The 26364-nt window shown below is 47.0% G+C and overlaps 2 protein-coding genes across 6 annotated transcripts in view; one reads left to right on the top strand and one right to left on the bottom strand.

The window, feature by feature from the left end:
• Positions 1 to 9993: 9993 nt before the first annotated feature.
• flad1 (flavin adenine dinucleotide synthetase 1) lies at positions 9994 to 23074 on the bottom strand. 3 transcript variants are annotated; one of them, XM_035393161.1, is made up of 8 exons: positions 23009 to 23074; positions 20924 to 21100; positions 18340 to 19099; positions 16764 to 16911; positions 15299 to 15397; positions 12839 to 13028; positions 11750 to 11823; positions 9994 to 11279 (listed from the first exon to the last, which is right to left on the bottom strand). In XM_035393161.1, the coding sequence occupies exons 2-8, from the start codon at positions 21089 to 21091 to the stop codon at positions 11144 to 11146; spliced, it is 1575 nt and encodes a 524-aa protein (XP_035249052.1). In that variant the 5' UTR covers positions 21092 to 21100; positions 23009 to 23074; the 3' UTR covers positions 9994 to 11143. The 3 variants fall into 3 exon arrangements, with proteins under 3 accessions (XP_035249052.1, XP_035249061.1, XP_035249072.1); XM_035393170.1 differs by lacking the exon at positions 23009 to 23074 and adding an exon at positions 22644 to 23002; XM_035393181.1 differs by lacking the exon at positions 9994 to 11279 and having other exon boundaries at positions 11746 to 11823.
• A 2256-nt stretch (positions 23075 to 25330) lies between these two features.
• The window catches only part of shc1 (SHC (Src homology 2 domain containing) transforming protein 1), a 32501-nt gene continuing 31467 nt past the window's right edge, over positions 25331 to 26364 (top strand). Inside the window, exon 1 of one of the 3 annotated variants that reach the window (XM_035407766.1) lies at positions 25331 to 25645. The gene's annotated coding sequence lies outside the window, so the exon portion shown is untranslated. The remainder of the gene's footprint in view (positions 25646 to 26364) is intronic. The other 2 variants (XM_035407748.1, XM_035407757.1) reach the window with 2 other exon arrangements.

Below are 26364 nucleotides of genomic sequence, written 5' to 3'. Positions count from 1 at the left end.
CATGTTCTGTCATCAAAATTTTAGCCCCCCCCCCCCCCCCCCCCCCCCACCCCCCCCTCCCCCAATGCAAAATGAATTATTGGGCACTTTAAAAAATGAAAGAAAAAAAGAAAGATTATCATGATAACTCCGTGCCGCAATTCTGTTTTCAGTATCGCTTTATGAGACTTGAAAGGGTACATGGGTGGCTGAACTGAAATAAGCCATTTCTTATTGAAATGATATCGTAAAATATCAGTGCGAACTGAGTGTGCTTCATCTGACTACGTTCCAGTCTGTTGTGCTTGAAACTGTGATAACAGCAATGAGTTCAAATGAAAAAAGAGAGAGAAGTGACCGGATATTGAATCTCAATGTTTTGTGATCTGCCGTGTGAGTTTTCTCAGTCTTGCAAGTATTGCAAATTCAAATTTTTTTTTTTACCTCATATGCTATAGAATGCTCCTTATTGTCATAAAGTACTGAAAAATTTTAATCGGCTTTTTTTTCCATAAAAAGCACATGAAGGAATGTCTGAAGCCAGAGCTCTCCAGTAATTCTAAACGCTTTAATAGTGTGATTCCATTGCTTTTTTTTCCTTTCACAAAACCTGTTGTTTGCTGATAATTGTTTTTGATATTTGGGCCAGGGCCAGAAGGTGCATAAGGAAATAAAAACAAGAACAAGTCCCTGAAGACCACAAATCTTTGTCTTTTTCTTAGAGTGGGGGAGCCACCATTTATAAGCTTTGGAATATGATTGGACAAGATGGGAAAAGGAATCAATGCTCTGTCTACAAAGCCACTGTAAACATTAAGTTCAGAAATACAGCAGATTAAGCCATGCTGGAGAGAGAAATGATTCCCTGCAGAATACAATTCAGCAACTTTATTTTCCCCGAGGAAATTTGATTGTGATATCAGTGTCAAAAATAAAATGTGCAATACAACCGCTATAAAAGCAGAGAACAGTTCATTACACTGATGCACGCACAAGACAAGTTGATAAAAAAACAGACTGCAGACAGGACAGTAAAATAACTACGTAAGACATCCCAGCATCCACAAAAACAAATTTTCAAGACTATCTGTTTAAAAGACCTATCGGTTTTTGGAAGAGAAAAAAAATAAGCTGTTGGGAGCTCTTTCAGTTTTAAAAAATGGGCGCTGCAGTCGGCTGTACGTCCTGATGGATGGCGGCTCATACTGATCATTGAAAGGGCGAGTGGGGGTGAGTGCGGCTTGCCCGCTGTTTTAAAATGACACGCATTACCCCAATCACGCCCCAAATCAGAGTCAATCTACACATCGCGTGCAGGTGCAGGCATGCCAGCCGTTGCCATGGAGTGTGTCGCGAGCAAAATTAATTCATTTCGCAAACTGTGATCCGAGGGATGTGTGCAGAACACCCAGTTAAACAGAAGCACTTGCGGAACCACCCATCCATTCAATTGCTGTTAATATTTACAATGCGTTATCATTTTCATACCCCAAAAACATTCTCCTATCTGAATTTGCCTCTCGTGTATATGAGATGTGGCGTGCATGCAGACGCCGAGGAAGAAATTCGTTTCTTTTCTTCCTGTTTTTGGCTCAGTCCTTTCTGAGGTCAGCCTCTCAGCTGGGGCACAGTAGTGCTGGTTCGCATGGCTCCTGCTCTCTGTGTGAATTTCTCCAGGACCGTCTCTTTGATAGCAGATAAAAAAAGAATCCGGTTCATTACAACGGGAAGGATTAAAGAAGCACAATATTAGTGCTTCGTGGCGATGTGCCTCTCTTTATTTCCATGCCCCTGTGTTTTGCGTAGAACCTTTCTTTCTTTTTTCTTTTTACTTTTTTGTGTCTAATTCAAAGAGGCATAAGCGGGATCATGAGCTGAGCCTTCTAGCCATAATTGTCAGTGTCCTCCTCACACTATGCAAGGGTTATGTGAAACTACCTTAATTACAGTAGCCCATGTCTACCGCATAATAACTGCACCTCATCTTTATGAAATGTTATGCTTTTAGAATGAGGTATTAGGAATTGATAGGTTCTAATATGGACAGTAAATCCAGGAAATTGTTGTTGTGTCACGTTCTCGGGAGTACATGAGTCTTTGAATCAGGAGAGTCATTTGAAGTTTTTGCTCTCCAAGGATTCTCAGCATCAAACAATTTTAATTCACATGGTTATTTTTAATCACCCAAAGCTTAATTTCAAAACACCAAGGTTTAGGGTAACAAACGCAATTGGCTCATATTAAGATGTGTTAATATTAGACTATTTATGTTACCAATGCCAAAAACCACCAATGATTCAATCTGATTCAATTCAATACCCAGAATTTCAATTTATCTTGATATATCCCAGCTGCACTTGTTACCAAGGGAATCATAATCCGTTCTGGAGGAGACAGGGTCTGTCAGCCTAACCTTTTCTTACGGAAGGATCATCTCTGCAAACACGCTTAACTAGGCCGACAATCAGCACAAAGTTAATGTTTTGGAGATGAATATTGCTGCCACATGGCAGAGTGCAGTTATAATGCCAGTCGTGGAAAACAAACGCAGTCCCCTGACATTCACAAAACACACCCAACCGCCACATCACGAATGCAGCGGTTAATTACAGAGGTTCCGAACGCGGTCGCTTTTTATGTTTTCGGTGTATTTTTGACAGTCTGATGCTTCTGCACAGCGCCATCAACGTTCTCGCTGCCTGCTGGCTCTGTGTGCAGAGTCGTTAGCGGTTTGCATAGACCAGATTAAAGAAGGAGGACGTTCTTATTTAGCTCATTTGCATCGGGTTTTGAACAATTTCTCCACGCCATCCGGAAATCCAGTCGCGAGCATTCGGAGGTCCAAGGAAAGTGCCAAAAAAAGTAATTTCCCTGGATAGAACATCTGAAACCATCCAGCGCACAGCTGTGGAACGGGGTGACGACATGGAACAGGGTTCCGCAGTCAGGGAAGCTAAAAACTGCAGTGACAGCTGGCCAGCGTCTGTTTGCTCCCATTCTTTACTGAAGTCAAACACTTGATTACATCATACATCTCTGTGTAGTCTCCACCAGCCAAGCATGGTAACCGACAGTATTGTTGAGACTATTCAGAACAATTCTGCCTTAATTTCACCCCTTGTGAACGGAAAATGAAAAATACCTTGAGGTACCCTCCTTCTCCTGGCCCTTCTCTCCTCTTCCCTTCTCTCTCTGGCACCGTCCTCTGATCAAACAGATGAGGTTTGTTTTGAAAGCCATGCCAGCCTTTTTGCCAGTGAGCATGGGAGGGAATCAGTTTGACCTAATGGCTGTTGTCACCACAGAGGTATGAGCAAAAATGGCACTGCCCAAATGTGTGAAGGGAAACAAATTGTGGGCCCAAGAATTTCTAAATATTTTCCACTCTTGTCATCCAGGTTTCCAACTGATCTATAGGTCATGTCACTGGGGCTGACAGAGACAGACTAGGCCTAGGGAAGTGGTGATTTCGCACAAAAGGCTTGTGCCTTCATTTCCTCACTGAATCCAGTGCTAAACTAAATCTGTAGACTATATGTTGGTAGCACAAAACTTAGCAGAATTCTTTCATTGACAATAATGATGTAATCTAATGATACCTGTAATCATGAAACTCTTCACAATGACCTTGTGATTTCACCTTGAGAAAGTCGTGAAGTCATGGGATTGGTTGCTGTGATTAATCAGGGGAATCACAAATCTTTGCACAGCCAGCTTGTCAAGGATCAAATAATATTTTTAAACAGTTAAGGACACATTCACCCAAGCTTGTATCGAAAGAGTGTGTAACGGTGTATAAAGTCTACACCTGCCAATAAAGAAAGAAATCCTTGGTAGTTTCAGATGAGCGGGTTGGTTAAATATTTGAGTGTGTCATGCAGTTTATTATTTGCTGCATTATCTTTTATGAGGCAGATACCCCAAAGACCCATCACATGGTTATGTCTAGTTATGAGGCATCAAGGGCACAGCCATAAAATAAAATTGGTGGAGGCTTGGCAGGTAACAAAGCAATATCAGTTTACCAAGCTTAAGGCGAGTGCTGAACATTCAAGGCTATATTAGAAGTAAACGCTGTAACAAAGTGGTACAGAGGTAAAAACAAAATAATAAAAAAGGCCAGTTGTAAATTGAGAGCAACACAAATCCTGCAGTAACAGCCTCGCGTTTCCTACATACATCAATAGCGTTTAAAGATATCAATATCAAACCAACAGCCAAATGACTCTCGCTGGATTGCAAGAAGCTGTGTAATACGATGTCGGGAATGGACTTTTTTTTTTTTTTTGGGAGGTGGAGGTTGCTGAAATACTCACTTAAATAAGTGTCTCTTAAGAAGGGATAGTGGAAGTCGCCATTCCGGCTACATGCAGTTTGTCTCAGCAGAGGAAGAACAAGTTGTTTTTTTTCATAGGGGTCTCAGGGTGAGGGCTGGGGGAATTGGACCAACCAGCCAGTGGCTTCAGCTCAGAGGGGCTGTGCTGTGGGTCCTAAAGGAGACGGGACTGAGAAGTCAGAACCCAGAACCCAGGCTCCCCCTCTGTGGGAGGCGGCAGGTCAAAATCAAGGTGCGATCTTGTGTGAAGGTGGGAGGAACGGTAGGGGAAAATGGAGGAGGGAGAATACACTGCGGGCAATAGAATTTGTGAAGGCGCTCGAGAGGTCTGATTGTGTGGCCCAGAAGGCTGGGAGGGAGACAGTGAGGTCGGAAGGCACCAGGGCCTTGGTCAGCTGTTGTGTAACACGGAATAGGCTATCAAATATATGGATTGATGCGGGCCAGGAAGAACATCTGCCAGTGTTGGATTGCCTCGTGTTGATCTGTAGAAGTGTCAAATTTCTCAGAGCTGTCAGGGGTCACTCCTAGGTCTGTGGCTGTGGCGGAGAAGGGACAAGACGCTGCACTAAAGGGAGGCACTGAGAATCTGAAGGGGAGGATGGAGAAGGCGGCCATGTCTGACCTGGGAGAGCTGAAGGTCACCGAAGACATGTCAGTGAGATGAGCCGAAACGCATGACGTGACCTATAATTGGGGGGGGGGGGGGGGGCTGAAACGTGAGGTATTGAAAGTTGTACTGCATCCATTCCATGGTGTTCTTCTTCAGGAGTGGTGCGACAGACCTGCGTACAGGTACCTAGTAATGAGGTATAAACTGAGAGGGGCACAGACGGAAAAGAAGACATCTGGAGGTACTGTTTGGAGGAGGAGACTGCAGAGGGAGTATAGTCTTGCAGACAGGAACAGTAGTAGGCTGGGTGTGCTGAGGAAGAGATTAGAGAGGTCAAGAGTCTGGAACAGGCGAGAATAAGGACAGAAGAGTCTGAAAGGAGGTGGGAGGAGAGCCAGTGGTGGTGGTGAGGAATCTACTCAGATCCACTGTTTAGGAGGATGCCTCCAAGCTGTTAGCAGAGAGAGATGATGAGGTGGGAGGAGAGCAAACAACGCAGAAGGAAGAGGAGAAAATAATGTTTGTATGGGTTGTTTGAGACAGAGTGTACTATGGAGTTTTACGTAGTTGTGTTTTTTTTATATATATAAATGTGAGAATAGAGCACACAATGATTCATGTGAGAGGTGTGATATTTTTCTTTTTATATCCTTGTAGTAGAGCGTAGCATTGCTCTTAATGAGAGGTGAACGAAGAGAAGGAACAGGTGTGAGGGACGAGAGGAAAAAGCGGAGTCAAGCATGGATTAATGACCAGGCCTTTCGGGCCCAGACACAGGGGCCCAAAGGCCAGAGGGGCCCTCAAAAGGCCCAACAAACCCCACTGTGGAATGCATACTACTGTTTTTCTGTAAGGGAGGGGCCCTAGAGGCGTTCACGCCCAGGGGCCCTTGATCCGTCTATGAGCAGACTGAATGGACAGAGAACCCCCGTGAGGATGGAGACTGCACCCGTTACCAACGAGGAAAACGGAATCAACACAGCGGATGACTCAGACAGGATAACAATGCGGAGGCTGACGGGAGGCCGTGGTTACAGTACAGAGGTCCCATACACAAACGCAGGCATCAGGGGAAAGGGAAAATGTTTCATCCATAATTTTCTTTTGTCGCCTGTCTCTGGAACGTCCTGTTGTGTTCATTATCATTTCTGCAAAAAATGCCCTCCGTCAACTGTGGACACCAAGCGCACGCAGACAGGCACCTGACCTTTACAGCGCCGACGCAGCGCGTTCCGCCCGGCTCCGCCTCCTCCTTTCACTCCGTCCGCCGGCCGATCAGCGCTGACATTTTGTCGAAGGAGCACGCGTCGCTCGCCCGCGGTCACCAAGCGGGCCTGCTGCAGGTGCCCCATTGACTGGAGGAGTCCCTCTTGCACGATGAATCGAGGACAAACACCGCCGATGTAAAACCTCCCTCGCCGCGCGACTCTACGGGCAATTACACACCCCCCTTCAGGGCTGTCGGCCATTTTGCTACAGGACCGCAGGGGTTCGGTGTAAATCCAGTGTATTAGCAGGATGAATCATCCAGCAGCCTCCCGGGGTATTCAACTGGAGGACAGAACAGAGAGACTCCCTTAGTCACCGCGTCTCTGATCTTTGTGGATGGGGCAGGTGGTGAGAAGGCTGCTAATTTCTCCCAAGCAATGTAAGCTCCTTGTGTGCCGACAGATTAATCTGACATCTGAACAAAACAGCAACGTGATGGCTCATACTGTATTCCGGGAGTATGTGGTCCAGGCGCAAGAGACTGGGGCCAGATTGAGGACTTTCAATACCAGCAACTAGGAACAGAATATTTACCCTAAAGTTTAGCCACAGCACAACAGGCACCATAGTGGAGTAGCCAAATGGCAACAACATAGATTTTAATGGATAAATGTAGAATCAAATTGTACTGTATTGAAATTTCCGTCTGTTCTTCATAACTCAGTTTATGTGAGCTGCTTACAAATATACCGTTTATTTTAGAAACTGTCTGAACGGCACATGTAGCATTTATGTAGTATATAAGTGCCCACTTTATATGTGTCAACAAATAATTATTTCTTTATATTTAAATTTTATTGCTTTGCATATTGCATAAGAATGAAGAAAATAAATAAACTTTGCACCTCAAATCCTGCTGATGTAACGTTCGGCCTATTTTAAAAGTTCATAGAGAACATACCATATAAGATAACCCAAACTACTGCAGCATTAAAGGTAAAAAGCCATACCCACTGGCGAATACCCACTCTTTGGATAAGAGACTGTGGAGATCTGGATATTATGATTGTTAGAGTGATGCTCATGCTAATGATATCTAATTGAGTAATCAACAGAATCTGCAGCCTTGTTTTGCTAAACCGAAGGAGCGTCATAAGGGGAATGTTGATCACGCTGAACGCCCCAGCAGAATTCGGCGTCGGCGCGCTCCAGAAGCGTCTGAGCGGAGGCGCGCGCGCCGCACAGCCGAGGCGGGCGTGGCGTCCTCGGTCTCATCAGCGGCTTCTTGTATTTCGATCTGTACCTCGGCGTTCTGATTCTGTGCCGCCGCTGTTATTCGCCAGTGTCACCCTTCCCCCCCCCCCCCCCCCAGGGAGGCCGCGGTGACACTGGCAGTGCGGGAGCCGAGGCTCTCGGGGCTGGGGAGAAGAGCAGGACTCCAGGTGGCAGCGAGACAGGAAGCTGACACCGCCGCGCCCAGCCGAACCTGCGGGGCGACCTTGGGGGGTTTCGGGGGCCGACTGTAACGTCTCCCCCGAGGACCGCGCCGCTCTTCCCGGCTGACACGCGTTTTGTCAGGTGGTGGCAGTAAAGCCGCAGTTTATCCCACAGATTTCGGGGATGTGTTGTTCCTCTCTTTCATCCTCGCCCATTCACTGGTCTCCCCCCCCCCCCCCAACCCCCTTGGCCCTTTCTTCTTTCCGCCCTTCATCTCCCCTTTTTTGCCATGCAGACTCCTTCTCACCCTTCACATGCAGCTTCCTCTCGCTCTCTCTCTCTCTCTCTCTCTTTCTCTTTTCTTCTGTTACTCTACATGCAGCTCCCTCTCTTCCTCTTTCTTCTGCTACTCCACATGCAGCTTCCTCTCTCTCTCTCTCTTTATCTTTTCTTCTGTTACTCCACATGCAGCTCTCTCTCTCTCTTTTCTTCTGTTACTCCACATGCAGCGCCCTCCCCCTCTCTCTCTCTCTCTCTCTCTCTCTGTGAGCAGTACATTGCTGTTAGATTCACAGAAACGGTTACAGTAGGTCCTTTCCTGAGACGCAGCGAGAGAACGGCAGTGAAAGAGGGAGCGAGTGCGAGGGACTGAGAGTTAATTTGTACAGCAAAGCCTTCCCCCCTGTAAAGACTGACCCTGATTTCTGAGCAAACAAGACACCTGCGACACCTCACTGCTCCTGCTGTAGACTGCACAAACCCACACGCACGTAACTGTGCACACACAAATTCACATACACACGCACACACACTCACATGCACACACGTGCGCACACACACGCACGCGCACACATAATGCTCATGCATGCAGTCAGGCAAGCTCACAGAAATACAGACAGATAGCTGTACTCACACAGGAGGTTCCTCATTGATGCCCATGAAGATGAGTAGGCATGAGCTGGAGTGTGCAGCCCATGAGTATTTATTTTTACATTCTCTCTCAAACGCATTTCATGGGATAGTCAAGTGTTGAATCATTTAGTTTAAAAAATGACCATATTTTTGTAATTGTATAGGCATGTATGTCGACTGTTGTTAATTTTATGATGATTAAACTATATTTTAATTTTATTAGTCGTACAAGTCCAGCTTGACATTATGATCTTATCAAAAGCATACACTTATCAGCAACAAATGAAGTGGACGACATCACAGATTTTTAAATATTCAACATCAGCAGCCAGAACTAGACATACATATTATTCTAGCCTTGTATATGACAAATGATAGCTTGTGCATTGTGTACATCATATAAAAGTAAATTTGTAAATAAATTATTCAAAATAAAATGGACTCTGAATTAGAGACTGAGTGCATGGAGATGTATTTGTGTTGGCATACCTTTCAGCTGATGCACTTATGCCATATTTTGTCATTGAAAGGAATACAAAAAATGTAAATACAATAAGACTAAATTAACATTTATTCATTATACAATCATAGCAAGCCAAATGTCAATGTTGTTTGTGATCATTATTATTGTTGTTGTTGTTAATAATAATAATAATAATAATAATAATAATAACAATAATATAGTGTTTATTTCTTCTGTTGTTATAACTTGTTCACACTTTTATCCTTGATTGTTCTTATTTATGTCTACGAACAATCACCCAATTGAACGCAAGCGAGGCTGGAGCGAAATGGTGGGAGGGGAGGGGTGGTAATTGGAGGTGTAACCGTCTGCGCGTCCTGGGGCGTCGTCGTAAGCGAGTCGCTTTATTAGATTGCCCTGCATCGATCCTTGTTGCCAGAGCGTTGACTAATTTCCAGGCGGAGAGAAGCGATCAATACACTAGGATTCAATCTAGCCTGAATACAGAAAAAGTAATTTATTGTAATGATGACGCAGAATATAAAACGGGAATACACCGCACCCGTGAGGTTAAGAATCGTAACTGCATGAGGAACGCTTATGGTTGAAGTCAGTCATTCGAACACCCACATACTATACAACATCGTCTGACAAACGTAGCCTACAAACTGACTAAAGGAAATTATATGGAAACGATATTTCCCCTGCTAATACGTTAGCATGGTAAAGTTTCTGACTTTATAAACTTTTCTTAAACGAGTTGGGTTTAACTGCACATAAACGGACACGGATATTTTTGATAATACACAATATGTCGTAAAATAGCCTGTTCATGTTTTTTCAATACCTACGTGGCATGCGTGCAGTTTTTTCAATTGTTCGGTTAATGTATAATTAGGATTCAAAACCGTCTGTCATTCGAAAATATGTAAGCTATGGTACATTATATATCCATATAATAGATGCAGAAAAGTGTTTGTCCTTCAAATAAGTAACCTACCCTTATTCAGTCTGTCATTATATCAAATGGAAAGGCTGCACTCAAAAGAATTACGTTCTTTTATTTAATGACGTGCAGATACTTTGTGTTACACTTCATTGTAAAGATCGAATATGGCCTTTTATTGTATATATTGTGTAGTTCATTTGAATAAATGCGCTCCTGGTGATGGTTATTTAGACTAATAAAGCATCTTCTTACACTTCCGGGCGAACTTATCCGCACTTTAACGGAGTAATTTCAATCGTCGCTCATTATTGTTTCATACGTATTTACATTTTCATGTTATCAAATGCTACGATGGCGTATTGTATTTGGAGAAATACACCTTTAAGGTAGTGACATGCTTCACAATTTATAACAAGCACGTATAATGCAGTGGCATAAATGAAATAGCCTATCCGTCATGTTCGGTTTAAGGTTGTCATGCAGATAAACAGACACCACACGGACTCGCTGATACTGATATTCAGTTTACGGTCTACTTTGTATCAAAGATTTTATTTCATACATTATGGTCATTGCTTGAGTCACACAGTGATTGACTGGAGATGCAATATGACTGCTGAAACGCAGGTTTGATCCACTTCAGGTTTTATCGGGAGCAGATTAGACACAAATGGCTCTGAGGCCGTGAAATATAATAAATGTAGGCCATCTTATCGAAGTCCCATGTCTGCAGCCTCATTAAAAATGTGTGCGAGTGAGTCACACCCGGCTCTGAAAGGAGTTACGTGCAAACAGCCCTTCTGGGAACAAAACCTGGAATGACTTCAGCCATTTTGCAACGGCAGGCTCGCTACCATTCCACCCCCTAGCCCTTGTTTGCAAAAGCATCGTTTGCAAACAAACCAACAACAACAACAACAAAAAAAGAACTGGCCTCCAGTTAAAATATTTTTTTTTCGGAATAAATAAAAACGTGATCCACATGTACCCGATTCTGAGCGAGTGAGCACTCTCTCTCAACAGTACTCTCCAGACCTCCTCCGGATTTCAGTGTTTCCAGTTTCCCCCGCTCTTTTTATGACCTGTCTGTTTGATCTCAGTTATCTCTCTGATCCCTCTTTGACATGATCCTTCAGTGCCCTGCTGCCCTCTGCCCACAGCAGGTTCATATGCACAGTGGGGGGGGGGGGGGTGGGTTTGGGTGGGGTGGGGTAGGTTCTGAAGTGGGGCCTCCTGCAGTCCTCATCACTCCCTGGAGTTACGCTCCTCCTCCTCGTTCTCCAGGTGATAGGCCGGCCTGTAGCGGGTCACGCCCCTGCCGTCCACCACCAGCAGGGCGGAGTTCCGGGTGGTGTTGTCCATGCTGCCCAGAGAGGTGTAGCTGCAAGGAGACAGGCGGTCAAACCCTCAGAGCCCGGCACTGACCGACAGGTGGGGGAGACGGGCGGGGAAACCAAACGAGGAACCCGCAGAACGGGAGGAGAAACGGAGCGAGGGAGAGCTACGGAGAAGAGCGGAGCAACTGAGAGAGAGAAAGAGTGAGAAACGCCCTTTCACACCGCATACAAAGCTGTCTCGCTGCATAAAAAAGGCTGTCTGAAGAAGTTTTTCGGTCTTGTAATGAGATTCTTTTCCCTCAAGTAGAAAAATATCAAGTAGAAAATACAAGCTTGTCTTAAGTTAAGTCTAACTATGAGACCAAAATATTTGTTAGGAATGACTTCTTTTTTGGTTTTTGCAGTGCTTTTGCTGCTCGTCCACCATCTTAAAGGCCCCCTTCCGTAAGTCGCTTTGGCTTAAAGCGTTTGCCGAATTCCCAGAATGCAATGGTAAGAGGGGCGTCGTTCTCACCCTTTGTCGTACAGGATGCAGTATGGCACATACAGGGTCCTCAGGAACGACCAGATGTCGTGGTACGTCCAGTCCTGGAAGAGAAAGCGGGGAGGACACCATTAATATGTTTCACGTGTGAAATAGCAGCAACATAAAGGCCCAAACAAGAAAAGCTGCAGGCGACCCTCCAGCCAAAAATGATGTCTGCGTTCCTGATTGGCTCTATTACCCACTCAGAGGCTCTTCGGATGGATAACAGTGAAAATTAATGTTGCTGATTATGCATCAGTACTTTAAATTATGATGGGAATGTAATCACTTTGCTCCTGTGGAGGAGCACCATCATTTGATTTCAGGTTTGAGATGTTCCATTAATTAATTTTATTCATTTTCTTTTCATCTTAAATTAGTCGCACTAAGCTGGAAATGACACCTGGCCGGTTGCCGGGTAAATAAATCGAACGTTGCCGTTTCCGTGCGTGCGCGACCAGGGGAACGTTTTAAAGCCCTTTCCGGTGTCGTGCGGCTGGCTCAGCCTGCTAAGGCATTCCACCAGTGTGCGGATGCAGCAGACATTCTGGTGTCGAATCCGGAATGTTCCGTCGCTGACTGTGGCCGCCAGCCCCGCAGGGCATCGCCCAGGGAGGGAGGGAGGGAGGGAGGGAGGGAGGGTTTCGATCAGCAGGTTCGCCCCCGTGTCACTGGGCACCAGCAACCCGCGCTGGTTCCCCAGTCCCCTGTCTTGCCAGGCTGTGTGCAGTGTCTGTATCTGAAGCGTACTCTCTGACACAGACACTGCACAGCTCAGCTGGCGGGCTGAGGACTATGAAGAGGCACAGGCTGGCAGCGCGTGTGTCGGAGAAGGGAACGTGCCAACCTGCGTCATCCCAAATCAACAGAGGATCGCACGGCAATAAACAGGCCCAAAAACTACAATTACACACTCCAAACAGCGAGAAGAAAGAATGAAACTGGATGCGATAACAACTACTTAAAAAAACCCTACGCCAAGCGTGAAGTGGTGTGAACAAGTGCTAAGTACCCCTAATCTTGGACAGGGGCGGGGCGGCCCTGTGAGAGGGGGCGGGACACAGGGCGCGTCCTCACCAGCAGCGGGTTCACCCTCATGTACTGGGGCCAGCCCGGGTCGGTGGGGCACAGGGGGGTGAGGGTGTGGGAGTACGGGTCGCTGCGGCGGGTGCCCATGAGGACCGCCCTCAGCTCCGGCCTCCTCTCCTGGACCTCGCTCAGGGCCTGCCGAATGCTGCCCTCCACGGAGAAGAGCTCCAGGTCGTACCTGCGGGGCAGAGGGGGGGGTGAGCCGCGTCCGGGGCCCGGCGGCGTCGCCCGAATTCCGCGCGGCGAAACATCTTTGTGTGCGAGCAAACAAGCAAGCCCCCGGACAACAGAGCCAGACAACAGCATCGCAGGCTCATTACCCCCAATCCATCCGCTTTAATGCTGAACACCGAGCAGAAAGCCAACGGGGACCACTTTCTAAGTCCCTGGTAGGCCTCCAAGTTTTTTGGGAGATCGAACCTCCAACCGCTTGAGTCGGGTTGCAGCGTACACTAATCACTACCTCCAAAAGCAGCGCACGGCGCTCACCCACGTCCACACCGGGGGGGGGGGGGGGGGGGGGGGGTTTGGGGGGTAAAAAAGTGAGGCTAGCCGCTAAATGCTGCCCTCCGCAGTGCACCGCTCTAAATCACGCCTATTTATGAAGGAGCCAGACAGCCGTGCCAAATACCGCCCTCCCCGGGGAGTGCAGGGGAGATGCGGCTGCCGAATCCTGCCCTTCGCTCAGAAAGGGCTCTAAATAATAAGAGCGGGCCGTGAGTTACATCAGAGCACAGCGAGGGGATGATTACTCTTCCCTGCCCCCCCCCCCCCCCCCCCCCCCGACCCCCCCCCAGCTGTTAATCACATCTGGAACACAGGCAGACTCCAGAATATGGAGGGAAACAGACAGGAGTAATCCTTACACCTGCGGTTGCACAGTCTCTGATTAGAGCACCGGTAATCCCTTAAGTCCTTGTTACAGGAAAGCAATTTACACGCAAGGAAAGAGCGCGCACACAGATCGGGTGCGACGCGGCGGCACGCTGTGGCACAGGTACACGACGCGATGCATCAGAACTCCAACGCGATTTCAGTGACAGAGAACGTGAGTGACATCCAGTCGCCTATAAGACGTAACATGACTGCATGCATACAAAATGTCCTAAATTACAAGCTGACTTACAAGCATGCAGGTAATGCCGTGTCAAAGATTTTTAAAAATGGCCGGCTGGATCAGGCTGAGGCTTAAGTTTAGGACATTTCAATTTCCTTAAAAAAAAAAAAAAAAAACTGCTGCTACGTGCTTTAGTTTTGTCACACCTTGCAGAAACCGTCGAGAGAGCCAATGAGAGGAAAGCCAAGAACGGGGGAGGTAACTAACTATCTCCAGGTGACTGTTATGCGACAAAGCCTCTGCGATGCGATTGGACGCCGCCTGAGGGCTTGCGGTCTGTGCGACCGGTTCCATGCACAGCCGAACATACGTTTTTTAAAGAACGGACCGGTGCGTCTGTTACGCGGCAGTCCGGGCCGAAGCGATTACATGCGACGCACGTCCCCCCCCGGCGAGGGGCTACGTGCGGCACGGGCCGCGCGCGTCCGACCTTCACGCGTTCGCCCCGCCCACTCGCCCCCCCCTAATTGAACGGACAGCCGGCGCGACGGCTCGCGGGCAGCCAATGGCGCGGCTCCAGGGAGGCTCTGACAGGGTGAGTGATGGCGGGGACGGTGCCCTTGCTCACCAATCATTAGGCGGCGAGGCGGGGCTTCCAATGGCACACACACATTAAAAAATAAAAATAAAAAATAAAAAAAGACAGCACTTTTGAAAATGAAAAAGAAATTGATGTGAACTCCCGGGGAAAAAAAAAATTGGCCCTGGCAAGACAGTAAACATCAGGGCACACTCAAGCTAAAGGACGGCTAAGAGCACAGAAGACTTACTCTTCACTCGACAGCTTTTCAGCCACCGCCCTTCAATCGCGCTCCCTTTTTCAGCCGCGTTAATGTCAACCTCACAGCGCATATAAATACCCACGTTCCACTTCACCAGCAGGCTGCCAGAAAGAAATCAGCGATAATGGAATTTAAAACAGTTTTAAAAAATACTAATTTTTCCCCCGCAACATTTACATGTCCATATCCATACAACGTGTGAGCCCTGGTGCATGCATGCTTGTGGACCGTGAAGCTATTCAAATCCAGCTTTTATCAGAACAACTGAATGATTCTGTTCACTCTCTCCCCCAAAATCAGGGGTTTCTCTGTGCATTAAGTTGCTTTGCACGTTTTTATCATCACATTTTTATATGCGTTACATTTCCAGACTGCAAGAAGTGGTTTATACGTGAAATCACTGTATTTATTGGCCAGCAGATGCCAATTCGCGCGCTGTTATGGACAGGATAAGCACTACCGTGTCAGCGCATGTATGACACTACAGCTACAGAGAGACAGCGACGGGGGCGACGTGCGGCAAGGGCAGGAGACAGACAAACGACTTGCCTCTTTATGGTGTCCTGCAGGAACCTCTCCATCTCGGGGAAGGGGGAGACGATTCGAATGTAAAGTGCCTTGACTCGGTCCTTCCCCTCCGGGTACCTCCTGAGAGGGAGAGAGAGAGAGCGCAGTTTTAACAAGTGGGGCTCTTACCATTCTCCTCAGCGCCTCGGCCGCTAGAAGCGCCGCGGGCCCTGAAGCGCAGGCAGGGTGGGGGCCCCGCTCTGTCATTGGCTAACCGTGCCTGGGAGCCGGCGGTGGCAGGACAGGGCGGCGCGGCTCTAAATCAGCCAGGTTACCGGCTGCCTTCGTACCTCCGATTAGAATACCTGGGGCTGCGCGACTGGCGACCGCGCCGGCCAGGGAGCGGGAGGGTTCGGCCGGTCCGGGGGTCTGCGCTGCGTCGCTACCTGGCGCCCCCCGCTGGTGGATCGGGGAGCCCGTGAGAAGCGCGTGTTAAAAGCCGCGTGTGAAACGTCCGGCTCCGCTCCGCGCGGGCTTAGCTGTGCTCCGCGGCGTGAGAAGAAGCAGACGGGCGACACCGCGCGTTTCGGCGGAGGACCGCGGCTGTCTGCGCTCCCCCGAATCGGCAGCGGGGTTCGCGGCTGAGGGGCCGGACAGCTGGCCAATCCACATCAGGGTGGGAGGTGGACATTCTCAGCCCCACAGAGGGCGCCAAATTTATTTATTTTTTAAATAAATAAATACATGAGACTGACAAGCTAATAATTGCCATCAGAGAGAGATACACCTCTCATCCGGTGCTAGCCCTCTCCTGCAGTACTGTGTGCTCTGGCCCAAAGGAGTGCACTGAAGGAGTGCTCGTGCATCTGCTGCAGTGAGCCTTGCTTAAGGTGTGGCTAACGCCACCGTAACTCAAGCCAAAAGCGGCAGTTCCAGATCGGAGGGGGGCAATCTATTCACATCTAACTGAATAGATCCCTCCCCCAAATTTGGAACTGCCACTGAATCTTCACTCATCAAAAAAAGCCAGGCTTTCATTCAGCGGTGATCAGAGCCCATGAATAATGTCAGACGCCTTTTTGCAAATCTCTGATCAGCTCGTCGCGAGATCAGAGAACTTTTTTACTTTTAAGGTTCCTTTATTTCCGCTGCTATGATCTGAGACCTCAAAGAAAACTCACACAGCCCCAAAAAAAACAATGAATGTAAAACAGCTGAAAAAAGAACACCCATGAATATAAAATTTTAAGCACACACAAAACAAAAAAGGAGAAAAATATAAAATACATCATTTAAAACCAACAAAAAAAAGAAACAAAAAGGACTCCAACACAGTCATCTGACCAAAACAGGAGAGGGAGAGAGGGAGAGAGAGAGAGACAGAGAGAGATTTGGACACAGGTGTAGAGTTTTCTACTCATTATTATAACCCTGAATAAACTATGAAGACCTTCCTCCCAGCACAGATAAGCAGGTAATGTTATCTTCCTCCTGGCTGAGGTCTCACCTCTTCATAGCAGCATAGTACAGGTGCAGCAGGGCTGTGCAGTCCTTGCCCCCATTGAAGCCCACGCAGATCTCTCCTGCTGAGTACTGATCCAAGGCCATCTCAATGGTCTTCAGCGCCGACGCAACTCTCTCTCCTAGCGGGGTGCCTGTGGGAGATGGAGTCCTAATGAGGATATTCTGCCCACAAATCTGTTGCACTTTTCTGTCCCCATCAGCTTGCATTTCTCACACATCTGCATCCACATTGACTGGACCTCTCCTGTAGAGCGTGTCCCTACCTCCTTTCAAAACACCTCCACTCCTTCATTTCTCTCCATCTCTCCTCTTCACCAGTCCCCTGTCCCATCTCTCACTGCTGTTCCCCAGTACCCTGACCCATCTCTCACCGCTGTTCCCCAGTGCCCTGTCCTGTCTCTCACCGCTGATCCCCAGGACCCTGTCCCATCTCTCACCGCTGATCCCCAGTGCCCTGTCCCATCCCTCACCGCTGATCCCCAGTGCCCTGTCCCATCTCTCACCGCTGATCCCCAGTGCCCTGTCCCGTCTCTCACCGCTGATCCCCAGTGCCCTGTCCCGTCTCTCACCGCTGATCCCCAGTGCCCTGTCCCGTCTCTCACCGCTGATCCCCAGTGCCCTGTCCCGTCTCTCACCGCTGATCCCCAGTGCCCTGTCCCGTCTCTCACCGCTGATCCCCAGTGCCCTGTCCCATCTCTCACCACTGATCCCCAGTACCCTGTCCCATCCCTCACCGCTGATCCCCAGTGCCCTGTCCCGTCTCTCACCGCTGATCCCCAGTGCCCTGTCCCATCTCTCACCGCTGATCCCCAATGCCCTGTCCCATCCCTCACCACTGATCCCCAGTGCCCTGTCCCATCTCTCACCGCTGATCCCCAGTGCCCTGTCCCGTCTCTCACCGCTGATCTCCAGTGCCCTGTCCCGTCTCTCACCGCTGATCCCCAGTGCCCTGTCCCGTCTCTCACCGCTGATCCCCAGTGCCCTGTCCCGTCTCTCACCGCTGATCCCCAGTGCCCTGTCCCGTCTCTCACCGCTGATCCCCAGTGCCCTGTCCCATCTCTCACCACTGATCCCCAGTACCCTGTCCCATCCCTCACCGCTGATCCCCAGTGCCCTGTCCCGTCTCTCACCGCTGATCCCCAGTGCCCTGTCCCATCTCTCACCGCTGATCCCCAATGCCCTGTCCCATCCCTCACCACTGATCCCCAGTGCCCTGTCCCATCTCTCACCGCTGATCCCCAGTGCCCTGTCCCGTCTCTCACCGCTGATCCCCAGTGCCCTGTCCCGTCTCTCACCACTGATCCCCAGTGCCCTGTCCCATCTCTCACCGCTGATCCCCAGTGCCCTGTCCCGTCTCTCACCGCTGATCCCCAGTGCCCTGTCCCATCTCTCACCGCTGATCCCCAGTGCCCTGTCCCATCTCTCACCGCTGATCCACAGTGCCCTGTCCCATCTCTCACCGCTGATCCCCAGTGCCCTGTCCCATCTCTCACCGCTGATCCCCAGTACCCTGTCCCATCTCTCACCGCTGATCCCCAGTACCCTGTCCCATCTCTCACCGCTGATCCCCAGTGCGTACACCTCCGCGGTGGCGAGGGAGATCGGGTCGGTCACCAGGGGAACCAGGCTCCCCTTCGGCAGCTCCGCCACCAGCTGGCCCCGGGCCCGCTCCACCTCCTCGGCGCTGTCCGAGTCCAGGACCAGCCGCACCCGGTGGTAGTTACTCAGCCAGTCCGGGTACGAGCCCAGCGCCACCTTCTTCCCCCACACCGCCTGGAGCCGGGTGAGGACGGGCGCGATCTCCGCCTCGTCGGCGTCCACGAACACCTCCTGCGTGTGGAAGGTGGTGCCCGAGCCGGCGAACAGGTGCTTGAGCCCATTGAAGGCCCGCTCCAGGAGGGAGGGGATCCCGGGGAAGATGTAGACGTTGCGCACGCTGACCAGCGGGTAGCGCAGCTGCTGCCCGGTCTGCGGGTCCGTCCCGTAGTTCAGCCGGGACGACTCGGGCACCATGGCCAGCTTCATGGCGGCGCTGTCCGGGTCCGCCACCCCGAAGAACTGCTCCACCAGCCGGGTGAGCTCCGGGTGCGCGTGCAGCCGCTCCCCGAAGGCCAGCGCCACGCTCTCGAAGGTGACGTCGTCGTGGGTGGGGCCGATGCCCCCCGAGGTGATCAGGTGGGTGTAGAGAGGGGAGAGGGCGGCTACCTCGTTGGCGATGACGTCCTGCTGGTCGGGCACCACCGTGATGCGCTGCACACAGACGCCCAGCTTACGCAGGGCGCGGCACAGGAAGGCACTGTTTGTGTCCTGGGTGTGTCCCTGAGGGGGGGGGGGGGGGGAGAGGGGGGGAGAGGGAGGGACAGAGAGAGGGAGAAGAGGGGATAGAGAGAGAGGAGGGAGGGGGCAGCAGGGGAAAGGGCGGAGGGGGGAGGATGTAATAATCAGGAGCAGTCATCAAAGATTTAAGATTTCACTCAAGGTCAAGGTTACAGCGGTGATGTAATAGGGGCTGACTCGTGATGGGTTAACATGAAAGGAAAACAGACAGGCTGGTACTACAGAGAAATGAAAGGAAGGAGCGGAGATAAAACCCTTAGCATTCATCCAGCAGACTCTCTAAATCCAGGGCAAATTACAGCTAAGCACACCAGATCTGGGTTCATGTTCGATGACACAGGTACGCTGAATGAGGAGCTGAACCCCTGTTTTTTTCCTTTTCATTACATTTTTTTTTTCTCTCATGGTCCTGTTTTTTTTCCATTTGGGTCCCACACCAACTGTATAAAACCCATGAAACGGTAAACGCACAGAGGCCTATGCTGAACTGAACTGACACCCTAGCTATACTGTAAGCAGCTAATCAGCTCTGTAATGGTGCAATAGCAGCTGTCTGAAAATCCAGATGAACATCACCAGTATGACACACCAGACATCTGAAATTTGTGAAACCCATTTGCACTCACGCCATATGTTTCCTTCTGTGGTTTGGTTCACAGTAGCTCTTCCACTGTTTGCAAAACGCGTAAAACAAACACATTAAACGTTATACTTAATCTAATCTTGGTAACAATAGCCTCTGGACTTAAATAGAACAGCTTTAATTTCAGGTTTTCAGGTGAAAGAACACAGCTGCCACAAGACAGATAATCTGCATTCACTTAAGTGTTTCCCACAGCGCTCTATAGTTGAGGTAGTGCGCCTTGACTATATTCCACACACGCCTTAACTGAGAAATACTGAAAAAAATCAATAATCTCCTTCTTCGTGCATTACTTTCATTGAGACCAAAGCAATTATTAGACTAACCGCGCACCTCTGTTGCACTGTTTTTCGTGTGCTTACGGAGCCAAAGCTTGAGAGTTTGACAAGCAAACCCACCCCCCAACCCCCCTGCCCGATCCCCCCCCTCGCACCCGTCCGACTGCTATTGACATTGCTAGTGACATTCAGAAAATCAGCCAATCTTCATTAGCCATTGTACCAAACATTGTCACTTGGAGAACTGAGTACAGATACGTTGGATTATGTGTGGATACCAAAAAAAAATAAAAAATACAAAAATTAATTACTATACTAACATCACGTTAATCACTGCGCATGCACACATGAAATATGGCAAATATTCTCAATTCCTGAGAGTATTGTAAATAGAATCCTGCTGTTATGAGCTCACACCAGTGCATACTTAAAGGCCATAAAGCCATTTTCATTTGTCAGAATTTATCAGGTCTGCATAGGGCACTGGTATGTCTCCTCGTGGTAAATGAATGTTGACATAATTATGTTGCATCTGTCTGGTTTGATCAAATTTAAGTTAATTCTCGGATCTCGTTTGACAACTTGCAGCAGATTATTTGACCTTGCAAACCAGTAGCAAAAGCACAATTACAAAATCACACACACACACACACAAACGAAAAAAAAACTGACTCACACAACCATAGACAGCAGGAAATGCAATGGGTTGACAAATATTAAGAATAGCTCATACATATGACGCAGGGAGTCAGTACAACACTGGGAAGGATGAAATTTAAGAAAGGGGGAAAATACAGGAATTTTCTTTGTGTCGACCTGAAGAGGTAAACATTTCATTTTGCCAATATCTTGAATTTCCTAGCATAAAACAAGTTTCCTCCTCACCTTGAGTATCTCATCGCCAATGATGATGATTGCAGCAGTGACAGCGTCCCCATCTCTGCGGGAGGAGGTACTGCAGGACTGATAGGTTTGGGACATGGCAGTGACCTGAGCTCCCAGTCGCCTGACACGCGCCGCTGCTCTGCACAGTTTAGGCAAGGCCTGCAGCATTCAGGCCGGCTGAAAGGAGGAGAGATGGAAAATGGGGATATACCTAATTCTTAGAGACACAACTTAACTACAGAGAGCGATAACCGAATGACTAAGCTAGTTAGCATATCATGAAATAGTTACAGTGACCGAGCAAAAGTTCAAGTTTACAGATAAGATAGCTGCACGAGTTATACATCCATTCGTACTGTTATACTTAAACGGTTACCGTTTCCAATCGGGACACTTGCAATGAAAAGTAATTCAAATATAATCTGGATTTTCGAAAGGGAATGTACAGATAACTGATTTTAGCGTCGTGCAATAGACACATATATAGCTAGTACTGAACCCGTACCGGTTTGTTAGAAACCAGTTAGCGCTAAGTAACAGATCTAGCTAACGATTGCTATTTAACTGTAGGGAGGACAATCGAAAAATGTATTTCCGGAAATTAGCATAAGTATTGTGATTAAAATACCAGTTTAGCCTTAAATTAACGTATTGTGAACAGCGATCGTACATATATGGAATATTAATGTGATATATTGGCTGTTTTGTGGCCTTTTAGCTCGCACTTTCCCAAAATTCCATCAATGATAAAATCGGGACTCCGACGGCACCGAAAACCGATAGATTTCACTGAACATTCGACTGTTTACATTTATGGGGTTCTGAACGAGTGACATCATAATAACTCTTACTGGTTGATTTTACGCGGTCATTTATGGCAGTTGGTTCTCTCAGAATTCTGACTGAGAGCCAGGTCAGTATTTTCACTGGACACTTGATACATCCCGACTTATAACTTCAAAGTCCCAAGTCATTTGTGAATGGTTTAAATGGATTTTGAAAGTAGACACTTCATGCTACAAGCATGCTAAGGGATTTGAGTGTGCTGTGAAGTTTAGGTAGCAAACAACAAGGCTGAATCCTTCTGACGTAATTTACATAGCGACTATATGCTCAGATTGCCTAGTTTCACTCACTACGGCCAAGCGGAATCGATAAGCTTTCAGAAAATATATAACTTTTAAAGATTTAATTCAGTCTTCTACTGGGACTTTTGCTGTGTATCGAGGGTGTGACAGAAAATTTCGGTGCCGCTGACTATAATCGAATGTTTTTCACATTTACCGTTCGATTGACCAAGTACCATTCAAAGTATATTTTTATGGGTTAGTACTGTCAGATTGTGCTAGATACTTCACATTAACCTTGTACAGCGATCAATAAAGGCTAACAGCACAGTACCACTTAATTCTAGTAACTTCTATCACCACTGTAATGAACTAAAAAAAGGTAACAAACGACCTTTTCTGTGAGAAATGTATTGTCAAGCTCACGCGCATACACTGCTGGCGACATTCTAAAGCTTCGTTTTGCCCTCCCTATTAACTGTCGTGTTAGCTAGCAATATTCAAGTCAACGACCTAACTTTAGCTTTTTAACTGGCGACTTGTCAGTCAATAAATAACCGATCTAACCTTTAACTTTGATTTAGCTAACTGTCGAGTTGACAATATATTATAGTAAATTATTTGAATACAAATTAATGTGTCCGTTGGCTCACCTCTTATCTTAAAGTAAATCACTCAGTCGTAGCTGGTTATCTATGCAGCGTACATATGTATGTCATGCATGAGTAAACATGGGGACACGTAATTTTACAAGTAGCTAGGCTGGGGCCACTAACTAGCTCTAGCTAGCGAGTTAAACAGCTTGTTAGCCATCAATGCATTCGTAGCATGGCAACTCACACGGGTCATCTCGTCAATATCGGTTTCTATCACCGCCGATTCGCGATATAAAATGCATATGTTTACTAGCTTTATCATTCTTATTGCCATTAGATCTATCATTCCTATTGTAATATAGAGGTCTGGGCATGAATGCGGTGTGCTTACTAGCTACCTCGCTAGCTAACTAATAATTTACCTTATTAATCGCAAGCGTTCTTGTCCGGTATCGCCACTCCTCGCTGTCGCTTGTAAGCCCGACGACAACAAAATGACCAATCATAGCTAAAGGAGTGTCGTTGTTTACCTACATAGCCAATGAATTTGTGAGAAGGCGGAGTTAAAGATCTGTCTAGGAAGTGTGCAGTTGTGTTGCACTGAAATCTTACCGAACCATTATAATAAGTGTGTTTCTTAGATTCCGTTTCAGAGCGGTACAATTTCCCGTTCTGTTAGTGATGTGTTTGCCCCATGTTTAACAATAACGTGAAAATAATAGTGTTTTTAAGAAGCAGGCAATTTATGTTGTGTTAACATGACACTGTAACCACTGAACTTAGATGGTTATATTCCTCGATAATGTTAGCTGCTATATAACACAATTACAGCTTTTATTTATAAATAGATCAAAGCTCTAATTATGGCAAGCTCCTGCTTCAAGTCTAAACGTTAAGCCAATATTAATTTTTCTTTTCTTTTCTTTTTTTTTTTTTTTTTTAAAAAAAAGCTTAATTGCAGGATGTTGGTGTAGCAAGTACCGATTTATGTCACTCTAATAGATACCACAAGGGGGCACTTATGTACAGACCCTGAACTCACACAGGCACTCTTGATAGGTATGTGGTTAGAAGTTCAAGTTTTATTTAAACGGTGACATGGAACCTGTTTCACCAAATAACATCTGAGATGGTGCTGTGCGTATAAGATCTCATTTGTATAATATTGTTAATGTCCCCCAAAGCACTATGTTGAAGTCCCACAAAGCACTGAGACACCGTTACTCTCCAGGATGGGAGGTGGTACGGTCAGTGACAGGACAGTGTCCTATAAACAAATTATATTCTTCCCAGTGTGACTCTGGCCTAACGCACTGAGGATATCTTGTTCAATGTGTTACACACTTATTTTTCAGCTTTATGCCAGGGGCTCCATTTTGTGTTCCCTGCTGTGTCTGGCCCACCTCCCTCCACCCTTCTTTATGAGGGCATCACTGAGAGATTTGTGGGAGTAAAAGGCATGTGGGCCTCTGCACAGAAGTACAAGGATCATATGAAATTAGATACCAAGAGAAACAGAACCATATGTTGTTTAATTGTGAATCTAACCACTCCTTTAGCCAATTAGCTTTGACACAACAAAGAGTTATTTTAAAGAAAATATTTTTTTTATGGGGTTTGTGCTCTGAGATTTATCTTGTAGCACACATGTACAAAACAGCATATAGCCGTCATGCCCAATAAGCATATATCAAACAGTTATTTAGATGGCAGGTGTGTTACATGCGCGTGAATTCAGCTGGCTTAATGGGGCTAATCTGAGTCTGGTGACCCCAGGTACTTTGTGAAGGTGTTGAGTGACTGCTGTCCCAGCTGAGGAAGGAAGCTAAGTGTGCCATGGATAGCAAAACTGCTGACGCACACATGACAAAAATATTGATGCTACGGCACAGGTTTATGTGATAACTGGGACTGGGAATTCTCCACTTGCAGAACACAGGAAAACTTGGATACGATATTGTTAGGAAGCTTGTCCCTACATGTCTGGGCCAAGCCAGTGGCAACTGTGGCCAGGATCCCTGCAAGAGGCACACAATTAGCCATAGTATATGTCAGGGACGGGGCGTTAGAGTCAGTAGAATTTCCTTGTCTCATTACCAAAAGCAAACTTTAATCAGTTGGGTGCCTGCAGTCAGTCTCCTCCAGAATGGAATCTCATCCAGAGCAATGACGCTGAGCTGAGCTGGTGGACTGCTGTGTGAAACGTGGAGGGAAATCTGGGCTCCCCCAAATTGGAGATGGAAGATGCAGTAATGGGACAGGCTCTTTATTCTTCTTAAAATTGGATTTATTAAAAAATATGTATATAGGTTAAAAATATAATGTAACTTCTCAGTGAAATTTATAAATAGTGTTTAGAATATAGCAACTTATTTGTCATAATAAGGTAATGTAGTGGGCTCATGTTTAAATACTTTGCATGGATCGTGTTCTGCTCAGCCGCGTTGATGACTTTTGTCCAGTATGAGCGTGAGTGGCCGACATAGCGACGATGAGCTTAACTCCTTTAATTAACACGTATGACCCTTTCTTCAGGCTTAATTAAACGAAACTGCATTGTCTTTTAACCGTCCTTCATCTGCAGAAAGCGTTGGCTATTTTACACTATAGTATTGACATGAAGTTGAAAATGAAACAAACATATTTATGTTCAGCCCATACCCACTGAACGAGTTTTTCAAAGGTGTATGGGGAATTAAGTTATTGCACAACGCCAATAGACGGCGATATGAAGGCCACGAGCTGACAAGCCAGGTGCGGGACGCCAAGCCAAATGACGTCGCCATTTGTTCGCGGAAGTGGCTTTTTTTTGGCCGATGCCCATGGTAGGGGGTGGGGGATCAGAGAGGAAGAAAAGGAAAGGAAAGAAGGAAAAAGTTTTAGTACTCGGCTCGCCCCCTCCCAGTAGTGAGTAGTGACAGCGTACTAAGTTAGTTCTAACTTTCAAAAATCCTTTTTGAAGTTATTTCATGTAATTCAAGGGGCAAAGGGAGTTTGGACATTAAGAAAACAAGGCAAAATAAAGACGAAATAAAAATTAAAAGCGAGGGAGAGAGCTGGTAAGTTCTTGGCTAAGTAAATCATTTAGCCAGCAGCTAGCATACTGTTATCTGTTAAGATTTTGGTTGGAATGTTAAGTACTGTGAGTTAGTAAACGTGTAAAAGACATTCGATTAACTTTACAACTGTGTTATTTAGACGAATAGCAAGCTTGCTTGCAAGGAATTTCATTTGAGCAGATGTGGATATAATTTCAATAGTTATCCAGCAAGCCAACTAAGCACGTTTTAGCGTGTAAAATATGTTGTGGCAGCTTGCTAGCCTAAATATGGAGGCAGAGTATAGTTGGGTAGTTCGCTAGCTTAAATTGAGGTGTGTGTTACTTGACTTATTATTTATCCTTATTATTTATCCGTATTTAATTATTCGAGTAGCTGTGAATCACTTGTGTATGAATCGATAACGGCGTTTAGCTAAATGGATGCTTAGCTAGTCATGTTCGTTAGCACTGAATTATGAATTATGATGAGAGGCATGCTGTTTCAGGCCATCTAGCTAATTAGTACTGTTGGGCTAGCTGACATTATCCAAGACAAGGCATAAATCCGGCCGGCAACGTTAACCAAAGCAACTAGTTAGCCAAGAAAAGCATACCCTGCTGCTGTTCACTTCGAAACAGCCATTAATAATAACTTTTATATAGCTTTTAAATTTTTTATGATGGCTTTATTATTGTAACAGTTATTTAACCAATTTAACCATTTTATTTAACTTATTG

This window comes from Anguilla anguilla, chromosome 1, assembly GCF_013347855.1.
Source record: "Anguilla anguilla isolate fAngAng1 chromosome 1, fAngAng1.pri, whole genome shotgun sequence".
Classification (NCBI taxonomy): domain Eukaryota; kingdom Metazoa; phylum Chordata; class Actinopteri; order Anguilliformes; family Anguillidae; genus Anguilla; species Anguilla anguilla.
Note: the sequence above shows the minus strand (reverse complement) of the source record. Positions and strands in the feature narration are given on the sequence as shown.